At 29.8% G+C, this 12,684-nt stretch overlaps 1 protein-coding gene across 1 annotated transcript; it reads right to left on the reverse strand.

Annotated features, from left to right (window-relative positions):
- Positions 1–4,295: 4,295 nt before the first annotated feature.
- On the reverse strand, positions 4,296–9,532 carry LOC133804750 (probable alkaline/neutral invertase D). The gene is made up of 5 exons (XM_062242893.1): positions 9,352–9,532; positions 8,330–8,745; positions 7,535–7,966; positions 5,770–6,328; positions 4,296–4,933 (listed from the first exon to the last, which is right to left on the reverse strand). Exons 2-5 carry the CDS (start codon positions 8,714–8,716, stop codon positions 4,638–4,640), a joined length of 1,674 nt encoding a protein of 557 aa, XP_062098877.1. The 5' UTR covers positions 8,717–8,745; positions 9,352–9,532; the 3' UTR covers positions 4,296–4,637.
- Between the last annotated feature and the right edge of the window lie 3,152 nt (positions 9,533–12,684).

The raw sequence follows: 12,684 nt of genomic DNA on the forward strand, positions 1-12,684 counted from the left end.
CTCATAGAAATAAAATGAACGAGAGGACATGTTGGGTGTTTGGTTACGAAATAGTCGACGAAGAATAAATGATAGGAAGAAATTTAGAATGTAATTTATGTTTGTATGAGAAGATGAATACTTTGAGAATGGCCATCGAAATGGTAAATAAAGGTTGGAAAGACGAACTGCATGACTTCAGATAGAGAATTGCGTCGACTGGATATGTTGGCGAAGATGGTTGGACTAGGCAGCTTCAAACGGTGGAAGGTGGTGATGATGGGCGGTTGGATTGGGGGATGAAAGAAGGTAAGACCAAGGGATGCCCTAATTTGTTATGAGGGGTATTTTTGTCTCAAAAGGGTTTTTTTTTCTTTCAAGAAATATTGAACGAGGAATAGCTTTAGTATTATTAAGTATGTGGAGGATATTTTGTGAAGTTTTCCATAAAAACGGGGTCGGGGGAGCTTGTTCAATCCCTAAATCAAATTTAATTTGTTTAGTTCTTGGGTAAAACAAGGTAGTTATTGTTGGATTTGCTATTTGTCCTACTTTTCTAAATATCGATAGAAATTGAATTTTTATTTTTTATTATTAAAATAAAACTCTTGATTTAACCTATTTTATCATATTAATCATTTAATGTTTTATACTTTTAAAATATAAAAATATGAAGTGAAAAAAAAAACAATCATTGATAGAAAAACAATTATCTTCTTATTAACTTCAAACTAACAATAAAGAATAAAGAGTAATGATGTAACATACTTTTTTACATAAATATTTATATATATATATATATTTATTGTATGTATTTTAAAGCTATTATTTAAGGGTAACATTATACTATTTTTAAGTATTGTTTGAAACATGTATTATATAGTGTGTTTTTTTAAAAAAGAAAATTATTTCTGTAATATGTTTATAATTTGAGTAAAGAAATAATATTTTAAAATAAAAAAATGATGGAATAAATTAAAATATAAAAATAAAGAAAATGTAAATATTAAATCAAACAACTCGATCAATTGAATCACAATATTTTTTCTTTCTAAAAACACTCTCAAAGGTCGGCATGTTTACACCAAGAGATTATCAATTTTAAAAGCTTAACTCCTATTTGGCATTGTTTTTATTTTATTTTTTATTTTTAAAGTTGTGTATTCAGAAATGAAAATAAAAAATTATTTTTGTTGTTTTAGAAAAATAAAAAATGATTGGTTAAAGTTTTTTAAAAATAATATTTAAGTTTTTTTTTTAAATTGAATAAAAAGTTAATAAATATATTTATAATGAAAAAATATTTTAGAAGTTTGTAATAAATAATTAGATAAAGTAATGTGTAAGAGAAAGTGGTGAAAAAAATAAGGAAAGAAAAACTGAGAAAAAAGAAAGTGATTATAAACAAAAATGAGGAGAGAGAAAGTAAAAGTGACAAGAAAGAAAGTAATTTGAATAAAATTATGAGAGAAAAAGTGATGTGAGAAGAAGTGATACAAGAGAAAATGAAGAGAGAATAAATGATATGAGAAGAACTGTCATGTAAGAAAGTGATGTAGGAGAAAATGATAATTTTTATTTTTGAAAACCACATAAAACAATATTTTACTTTTCTCAAAATTTTCTATTTTTTGTAATTTATTTTTAAAAATAGTTCTATGAAAACAAAGGATGGAAACGGGCCAAATAATTGAGAGGAGGTGCTCCCCTCACCCCATCCCCGTTAACTATTGAGGAAATTACATTTTATATGAGATTTTTAATAGAATGCAAAAAATATGACTTTTTTTAAGAATTTTCACTTTTATGGGTTTATTTTCCCATATTTTTGTATAAAAGTTAGTTTATGCCATAGTTTTATTCTTAATCAATTTTTATTAATTTGGAAGGGTATGTTTGTAATCTGATTATTATTTTAGTTTTTTTTTTTTATATTACTAATTTTAAATTAAAAAATTGTTTGGTTATTTTGCATTTTTTTTTTGCAATATGTATTGTGTTTGAAATTATTTTTTATTTATTATAAACATTTTTTTTAATTATATGTTTCTTTTTTCAAATCATAGGTAAGGTAACTGGTTAGTTGATTCATCTTAGAGCTATGTTAAATAACATGTACTAGGAGGGGTAATCAGCTTTCTGCCATAAGAGGAGGGGTGATGAGTTACTCACATTAAATATGAAAAGAAACATCAAATTTGAAAGAAAAAAAATGAATAACACTTCATTAAAAAAGAATAATAAATAACTATGATTTTAGTAATATAGGTAACTAGTTTTCATAATGAACCCAGAAATATACACATATATCAGAACGTGAAGGTAATCAATTACCCCTAGAAATATACACACAAAGAACGAGAATGTAACCAATTACCACAGTTCTGAAGATAGAAAAAAAAATCAGATCCACCCCATTTCCCTTCTCTCCCATCTTCTTCATATAATTTTTGTATAGATTTGAATATTTCCATCTGGGTAACTGGTTACTCATTCACGTTTTCATATTTTTATTAGTTTTCTTTCCAAATTTTGATGTTCCTATACAAGTGTTATAGTAAAAAGCAAATGCTAAAAAAATTGATTTGATTTTTTTTACGCATAGTGGAAAAAACTATAAAAAAAATTACAATAATAAAAGAAAATAAATAAAAAAATAGTAAAATAATTATGTAATGTTAAAATATGTGTGAAAAAAGGGAAAAAATAGAATGAGAAAAGAATAAGTACAAAAAATGAAGGAAAAAAAACTTAGGAAAGAAAACTAAAAAAATTATGAAAAAAAAAACAAAACAAGAGAAATGATGAAGGAAAAAAAATAGATGAATGAATAAAGATGAAAAGAAGAAGAAGAAAAATAATGGAAAAATGGAAAGAAAAAAAATATGAAAGAAAAAATTGGTAGAAAAAATGAAAAAAAAAAAAAGAATGGAAGAAGAAAAAAAGAAAGAAAGAATAAAAGCTCATATGTGTGGAAAAAAGAAAAAAAACATTGAAGGAGAAAATAATAAACACAAAAACAAAGAAAAAGTAGTTTGAAAAAATGAAAAAAAAAACTATAGAGGAAATAAAAACAGAAAAAATTTGAAAATAAACAAAACAATACAAAGGAAATAAAAAAATAGATAAATGAATAAAAATGAAAAGAATAAGAAGAACGAAAAAATAGCAAGAAAAAAAAGGATGAAGGAAAAAATTGGTAAAAAATATAAAAAATGAAAAATAGAAGAAAAAATAAGTAAAGGAAAAAATAAATAAAAAATAACTGAAAAATAATTAAAAATTGAAGCAAAAAATAAAAAATTGAAAAAATAAAATAAAATAAAATTACTTTCAAAATAAAAAAAAAAACATAACCATGATAAAAAAATGTGGCATTTCCATATTTAGTTAGCTACTAATTGTGTTTCTCATACTTTAATTTTTTTTCTTTAATAAATTTTCTCATACAAATTAAAAAAAGTATAATTCATGGATATTTTTATAAATTCCCCTAACTATTTAATCTTCCTCGTCAGGGCCTGGCCAGAGAATCCCCACTCGTACTCATTTATTTAAAAATGAAAAAAAGTTAGATTATATATTACACTATGAGTGTGTTTGGTATATGGGTTTGGTTTGATAGGAATGAGAATGCTAAATTTAACCCATATTTGGTAAATTTTTATTTAATGGCTTGGGAGTTTGTATTTCCAAGTGAATCCTATTTTTTTAGTTTGATTAAAGAGTAATCTTAACCCCTTAAACACTTGAGTTTCATATTCCCTTAATCTAAATCCCTCTAACTTTAATCTCACAAACTCAAACCTTACAGCAAACACTCCATTTATTAGTAGTTCAAAATATTAAATATTGTCCAAAATAAAATTAAAAATCTCTAAAAAAAAAGTTACTAATATACTATAAAATCATATAAATAAACATGTAAAATTAATAAAAATAATATATTTTTTTAAAGTCGAACGTTAAAGAAAGGAGAAACAAGCATATATAAGTCTACAATAATAAGAAGAAACTAATAAAATGAATATATATACCATTCTTAAAAGGGGATATCCACTTGAAGGCCAAAAAAAAATCCACTTGAAAAATAATTATTCATTGAAAAAACTCAGCGAATCCCCTATATCCTGCCCACCATCCATCTGAATTATAATCATAGTAAAAAAAGAGAATATATTGTGTTTTTTTAAATTTTCTGAATACCATACTATTTTATTAAGAGTGGATATTACCACAGACCAAAAGATGATTATCGACTAATGATATCTTATAATTAGTCTTATAAAATTAGAAACTGAAAGGAGAATTTGAGGTAGAGTAACTAAAAATTTAGTACAAAAAAGATCATTAGATAAATCAGTCTCTTTGGTATCAAAAACAAACAAAACAAGCTCTAAGACCATTAATTATTAGGCAAAATATGCCCATTAGCAGATTGCAGCCACGGTTTTTAAACAGGGAGAAAACAAAGTTGCATCTCGAATGTATCTTTTTATTTTTAGAGCAAAAGAGTAGTCTGAGCAGATGTTGTACACAAAACCAAAACCCAAACCTACTACACGAACAAGCCACCAAAGAATAGTCTTTTTTTGTATTGAAAAAAAACATTGCTCACCTTCCATTTTTCCCCATTTGTTCAACTTTGCTCGAGTTTTTCAGCAATTCCAAGAATTCGATCGCTTAATAAGAGGCTTCATCTGCTTGTCCTCTTCCAAGGAGATCATCCCCAAGTGGGAAGGATCCTCTAACATCATCTTTGCCACCAAATATCCTGCAATCGACCATGTTTGGTGTTTCCTTGCTTGTTTACCAACATATCTACCAAGCTTCCCATCATAATATTCTGGCCAGCCATCCTTTAGTAAACGACTCTCAGCGAGCTCAATAGCTCGCCTTGCAATCTGTGGTCGTCCCGTTTTGATGCAAGCAGCCGTCAGAAGCCACAACAGAACTGCACTCAAAATGAAAAACAGAAGATATTGCAAAAAAAATTTACATGAGTATAAACATATAGGATTTTCTACTTTGAAACATGTTGCAGTGAAAGCCGGTGATGTTTCTGGATTCTACAATTCCAAACCACAGTAAAGCATAAAACTTGACATACAGTTTAAAATACAAACAAAACAATAGGATAAGCAGCAAAGGAAATATTCTCTCTAATTACTGGTACAGGAATTTCTGTTTGCACAATTATAGGTACAGTACGGGGATAGGTATTATGTTTTAACTAGTATCTAAATGATATGTTAATAAAGGTGATTAGTAAGAATTCACTATCTAGATAAGTGAACTTAAATGTATCTCTCACTATAAACAGGTATGGACTAATCTTCAAACCCATCAATAGCAATTGATAATGTAAAATGGAATTGGAAATGGTGCCTTAAATAAAAAGTGTAATAACTAATTAAGTCATATAAGCCAAATTAAAAAATAAATAAAAATATTCGTCACCAGATAGCGCTGATCTGTCACTGGTTATAAAGGCACTAGTTGAACTATTTTTTTCACAAAGTTCTTTTACCTACTTAGCCCAAACATTAACAAATATGTATGCAACTTTCAGCTAAAAATGTAGTGAGTTTGTGAGTAATCATAGATATGCAGTGTGCTGATTTTTGCAATATTAAGAAATAAAAAATCTAAAACCAGCATATGATCTATCTTCTATCAACGCATCCACAATGAGAGGACAAAACAAAATGTCTTCACCGTGACAACTATAATAAAATTGTAATAAATAAAAGAAATCAATGGCAAATTGTGGAAAAGAAAAGGTAAAACCTGGCCAAGATCCTCCATTGTGGTAACTCCATCTGGTATTCTTTGGATCACAACCGGTTACAATTCGCCACTCGTGACTTTCAATTGCCGGATAGGCAATTTTCAAAGGCATTTCACCAACTAACTCTTCCCAGCGAGCTTCAATAAGATCCATGATAGCCATAGATTGCTCTGGAGTGGCAAGAGAAGATAGAATGGCAACACAGTTACCTAAACAGAACCAACGAAAATCCATCCTTGCTGGACTGACATTACCAATGAAGTAGCCTCCACGTGTGGGCATAAATTCAAATACCCATTCTGGGATTGAATCAGGAATCACATTAAACTTATTTACTGCTGTGTGTGAATACTCCTCTGTCTTGTAACGATATATGTCATTTAGTTGTTGAAAATCAAGCCAGAAATAACTTCTCATGTGATAACTTAGAGCATGCAAACGCTTAACAATTCGCTCTATACATTCTTTTCCTTCTGCATCATGCTTAAGCAATTGCAAAGCACATCTCAATGCCATAAAGAAGAGAGCTTGAATTTCAATAGGATAACCATAAATACCCTGAAACAAAGAAGAAATAACTCAGTCACCAAAAGCTTGAATAAGTGTATTTGTTAATTAAGACAATAATTACCCATTACAGAGAACTTTAGCCCTTGTGCGTTTGGATAAAAGACAATAAAGTGCAAACTAAAATGGTGTTACTGCTGATGGTGCAACAATTAATTAAGTTCTTTGTTCGAGTTATGGAACAGAAGAAGATAGTTTTTTCGTAACAGTGATCCTAGGAAACAAAACGCCTTTTTTGAAAGATTAAAGCTGAAAAGGAAAGAGTACTCTTTGGAAAAGCAAATGTTACTATACTAACCCACATCGTTAAAATAAACACACTTAAAATATATCAGAATCAAGAACTAGAATGAGAAACTCTAAGTTCCTCAATCAGGTTACGCTGAAAGAATCTTTCCATTCCAGTCATTATATGACAAGATCTGTAAAATAATTCAACATAAATTTGTCCTTGCTTTAAATAATTTTAACGGAAAATAAAATAAAATTATATAAAGAAGCCACACACATAAATACTTCCATTAAACAGACATCTTTCAACATACAGAAAATTTCACGAAGAAACCATCACCTGCTTTTCTAGAAAAAGTACGGAACACATAAATATATTGGTAATAGATCAAATAAATTTTTTTTCTAATTATAAACTAAAATTGTTCAAAAATGATTGAAAAGCTAATAAGGAATCTCTTAAATCTTAATGAAAGTTATTCTTGATCTCCTTCAAAGACAGGCCACTTATAGATGCTTAATCTTAATATGAATGTAAAAAAATAGAATCTTTTATATTTAAATTTCATTCCTTATCAGCTAAATTTATGCAAATAAACTCAAATTTACATAAATTACTAAGACTGCGAAATCATCATTTTAAATAGAAATAATCCCTCCAAAGACACTGGGTAAAATAGGCTTAAAAGTAACTAACATACGGTTTCTACAAGTATTCATTCAGCCTAATAAGCAGCTCTTGTTAGACCAACGATAAACAAATATATCTACCCTTCCATTATGAATTCAAATAAATGTCATTCCATAGTCCACACTGAACAAAAAGAATGTATAGAAGTTTGAGATTTGAATTCTTAGGCTGCTGAAATATCACATGATTTATGGCTGATCTCAGTAGGAAGCTTGGCAATCAACATACCATAACAAGTATGATTCGGATTTATTGAAAAGCTTGAGAAGTCTTACCATTCTTCTATCAATCATAGAGCAACCATCAGCACAAAGCAAAGTTGGGAATGTATCAAAACCCTCTGACAGACATAGAGTTAATATAAGCTTCATTCCCTTCTGACACTCAGGTGTTTCCGCCAGAGTCAAATCCCCTGTTGACTTCGTATACGCACGAAGCAGAATAATCCACCAGAAACCAGAGTCGACAGGAGCAACTCTACCAATTGCGCTCTCACCAAAATCTGCAACAATGGTATCCGTTTTCCGGACAGGATCATGAAGAACTTTAAAGCTAGCAGGCATAGCTCCTTCCCCAAGCTTGAACCGGTCTATTCTTTTCTCCCACCCTTGAAGCTGCAGCGTCTTCAAAAGGAAGTTCTTCACTATCTCTGGTTCACCATTCATTAGAAAAGCCAGAGCACTTGGTACAAAATCACGTACGAAAACCTGATAAGAACCAACAAAACTTGATAAGGTTTGCGCACTTTCTTTTTCATTATATTCTAGATGCCAGTCTTTTCCTCACATAACCAACGCAAATATCATAATATATGACCATGTTTACTATCCTTAATGACTGTGAAAGGACGGGCAATTAAAAAAAAGACCCCTTTTTCTATATATGTTATATCTTTACACCCTTGCTCAAACTATTATCCTTTAGTACCTTTACAATTCTTTTTATTACGGATTAGTACAGCGGGTCTTTAATGTTCGAACAACAAAGCCAAGAAATTATAATGGGATCTTAAAGTATAATCAAATTATACAATATTTGTAAAGGTAAAAAAAAAAATTAAGAGAGGTCACCTGATCATAGTTCAAAACTTCCTCCGAAGCATGATCATACGCAGCAATGGTACCAACTGGTTGGTCACGGAAGTGGACCAGAGAACGGCGGAGGGCATCCCATGCCTCAGCCACCATTGGATGTGGCTCAAAGGAGTTACGAGCAGAGGAAGCCGGAGTGTCAAAACCAGAGCGGTAACCAGGTGAAGAACTGTCCAAGTTGTCCAATCCAACTCTGCCGAGACCAATAGAGAGCTCGCTGAGTGACCTCTCATCGAAAGACCTCTTCCTTTCAATGTTGATCCTGGGCTTATCGAGAAGCCGAGAGAGATCGTAGTCATCCATATCGGAGATGGAGCAATGAGAGCCCACGTTTCTTAGCCCCGTTTCTCTGTTAGCTCCATCCATGTCTCCCAATTTTTTCTCACTACAGAAATCTGAAAGTATAAAAGCACCAAACTTTTCATTATAAATAAAAAATAAATAAACACATCAACCACACTTTCTTTCTTCTACAAAATTAAATAACTAGGATAATTTTAATTTTTACAGAAAAAAAAATAACATCTCTAACAAAGGAGACTTTGGAGTAATTTCAAAAGTCAACTTTTCAACTCAAGACGGATAAAAACAACTAAGATGAAAACAAAAATAGAATATATATATAAAAAAAAAAAAAAAAGTATAAACTGAGATGAAAGATAAAATTATTAAATAATTTACTGAATGAATGGTTTAATAAATCTGTAAGAAAAGTTCAGAAACCCGAAAAATCAGAATCTACCAAACTTTCTGCGTGAAGTTACGAAATTAGCCTCAAGAAATTTTCTGAAGAGTTTTATAATACAATAATGGTAGATCAAGATCAGCCAAATATGGAACAGAAACCAAAGCAGACTAAATCAGCTGTTATAAGGAAGAAATAATGAATCTGAATCAACAAAAAAGCAGATCTGCGTGGTTTTTTCATGGAAAACACAAAAGTTTAATATAATACTGAAAAGAAAAGAAAAAGTAGAAGAAAGAAACTGAACAGCTTCGACCTCAGAGGAGGGCGAGAATGGCGACGACGAAGAAGGAAGATATTATACGGTGAGTGATCGGAGAATGGCCGGCTTCGCCGGAAAAAGTTGCCTTCGAGAAAATATATATAAATATATGTGCGTATATATATAGGAGAAAAAAGAGGGAAGGAAGGAAAAAAAAAGGAATCTTTAGATGAGGTTCTATTTATAGGGAGAGAGTGAAAGAAGACAGTAAATCAATCACAAATCCAACTGCAAAGGAAGTAAACCGGAAACAGCCGGTGAGAGAGAGAGCACGAGGAAATTGCTGACGTGGACAAAACGACACAGTTCCTACCTTACTGGCTTCATTTGACCTTTTATTTATATATTTTAAGTTTTTACTGGCCACTGCCAATACCCAGCTTTCTTTTTATTGGGTATTGTTTGGATTTCTTATTATCCATATCATACGCCTTTTTATTTATTTAAAAAAAAAATGACAATTGATAAGCGCGTTTCCTTGTTGAGAGTTTGGAACTTACGTGATTTTCAGAGTTAATTTATTTATTTAATTTGTTAATGTGGGTAGGTGAGGAGAGGTGAATGAATATAGTTTTCGTAATTAGTATAATAATAAGAATTCATTAGGGTTGCAACATTAGGATTAGGATTAGCCTCCTTTTAACTCCTTTTCTCCTACTCTACCCCTACTACCTAAACCTAACCCTATTTATTATAAATGTATTATTTATTTTTCAATATTCGATACATATATATTCTATTAAAATGTCATTATTTAGTCAATTTAGTCCAACAATGAAGTTTAACATTTAAAAAAAAATGTAGTATTTCTCTTGACAATAGACCATAATAAAAAACAAGGAGCTTATTGATAGCTTACATACAATTTTTATATTCATCTACTTACTATTTAATTTCTTTTAAAATAATAAGTAACTTATTTATTGACCGGATACAAATTGAGTACCAACTAGGGAAATGATGTTAATTTATATATATGTCAGCAATTCATAAAGGAAACAAAAGCAATATCACAGATTTTGAAGTTTTCAAAGAGATTGTGCTTAACTATTTTAATAAAGTTCACATAAATAATTTTGCTTCCTTATTGTGTAAAATCTACTTTATAATTTCTTTCTCCAATAATATACTTACTAATTAAGATCTTTATACATTTTTGTGAGAGAAAATACCAAATATGTTTTTTTCCTGACTTTCCTTTAATTTTTTTCTTATTTCAGTTGACACATAAATTTTTTTTTTTAAATATAGTATAAAAATTAGTGTATGTAGCATATTTTTTATTTTATAATTCTAGTAATTTAGAGAAACGATGGTGAAATTTATGAGGAGTGTTGTTACCAAAATACTCAAAAGGTAAGAAAAAAAATATATATATTTATATAATCTGTGTAGTTATTAAGATTTAATCTAATCGGTAGTCACAATATTAATTTTACTTTAACGAGAAGATCTTTTATAAACAAATAGCGATAATTAATTAAAGATAGACGAGTGGAGCTTTGACTTTGATATTTATTACAACGCTGCTGAGTGTGGGTTGGCTTGGCCCTGACTTGGAATTCTAATCCATTTCGCTGTTTCCCGAAAGTAACACGTTTGGTTTTTTTTTTTTTTCTTTCCACTCAAAAAATCGATTCAACTAGGGTTTTATTTATTTATTTTTTAATTTCATTTTTTTAAAGCTTTTTTTATGATTGGGATTACGAAGTGAAAATGCGGATATTGTATGCAAATTATCACTATGCTGCCTATTTAGTTTTTTAAATAATATTTTATGGCATAAAATATACATATTATTTTATGATTATTAAGTTGGTGTGACCGTCTGAAATGTGCATACCTAACTAACTTTGTTTTATTTCGAATTTGGTCGTGATATGTTGCTTTTGAGTTTGACCACACATGGTCTAATACGTACCATACCATATAATCTAAGCATGAATCATGTGTGATGTGAATATTTTTACTAAGAAAAAATTCAATTTTTCTTTAGTTTAACAAATTCTAATATTTATATATAATAACAATTTTTCAATAATATTTCATTCAATAAATTACAATTATCCGGAATTATATATGCTTTAGTATTTGAAAGCAATATACATTCCTTTAAAAAAAACAAAGCAATATACACACTACATGAAGGAAAAAAATGTCATCATTTAGTGACAACCTTTTAATTACTACATAATGTTTTAAAATCACAATTATGTCACTTTTAGTCACAAATAAAAACTTAATGTAACTTAAAAAATAATATTTAGTTATAAATTCACTACTACAATTTGGACGTTAAATGTCGATACTGGGACGTCATTTCCACATAAATTATTGTAAAATTTGTTTAGACGTCGCGTGAAGCAAAACTGACATCATAGGTGTGCCAATGACAATTATGGATGTTGCTTTCTATAGAGCCGACATACTATGTTGGATCAAGTAAGCGTGGGATGTCACTTTCCCGCTAAACAACGTCACATGCTTATATAAGACACCGCAAATTGGTTGTGTTATACCAGACATCGTTTGTACTACACCAGCAACTTGTGGTGTAACAATTTTCACTATTTATTTTATAAGGTTTTATTTTTAATAGAGAAATTTCAGTTTCTATGCATCATATTAGGTGCTAATTAAAAAATATACTATGCATATTGGGTGCTAATTAAAAAATATGAAGTGTAACATGAAAAAAAAATACAAAAATACAAACGTACCTCATGTTTTGGTATGTTTTCAAGTTTTAAACTTCACAAATTTACACATGAGTATGCCAAACGTGTAGATCTTGAAAAAAATACAAAAAAGACACCACAAACGGACACCCGAGTAAAAAGTTATGTCTCTTATAAGAATCGCATCGAGTCTATCGAGCTGGTATCGAGCACCATCGAGCAAATAAATTTTTTTCAGGAAAATCTTGATTTTGAAGGCCCCATCGAGCATCATCGAACCATCAAAGTCGATTTTTTGCAGATTTCTGAGTTTTAAATATGAAAAAAATTGCAAAAAAAAAATCTAAAAATCTTGCCCAGATCTGTTTGAAATGCAATGTTTAGTGTGGTGGTCGTGTTGGTGATGTCGTGAGGTGAGAGAGAGTGAACCGAGAGAGCACTACTACAAAAAAGGTTTTTCTCTGCGGTTTTTTTACTTAATACACTGCGGTTTTCGAGAGTACTAAAAAACGCAGTGTATTCGACTGCAGAGAAAAGTGGTATGCCAACCGCGGAGAAAGAACATCTTTCTCTGCGATTGTAATAAGTCAACCGTAGAGAAAGATATACTTTTCTCCGCGGTTTTTTTAAAACAACCGCTGAGAAAGAA

Source organism: Humulus lupulus, chromosome X (assembly GCF_963169125.1).
Source record: "Humulus lupulus chromosome X, drHumLupu1.1, whole genome shotgun sequence".
NCBI lineage: Eukaryota > Viridiplantae > Streptophyta > Magnoliopsida > Rosales > Cannabaceae > Humulus > Humulus lupulus.

Bases quoted from the DNA above. Each gene is read 5' to 3' on its own strand.
- LOC133804750 (XM_062242893.1), bottom strand. From the start codon at position 8,716: ATGGATGGAGCTAACAGAGAAACGGGGCTAAGAAACGTGGGCTCTCAT. The intron at 7,967-8,329 runs GTGACCTCTCTT...GGTTCTTATCAG, and splicing joins AAGTTTTGAACTATGATCAG to GTTTTCGTACGTGATTTTGT. The intron at 4,934-5,769 runs GTTTTACCTTTT...TTTTGAGTGCAG, and splicing joins CAATGGAGGATCTTGGCCAG to TTCTGTTGTGGCTTCTGACG.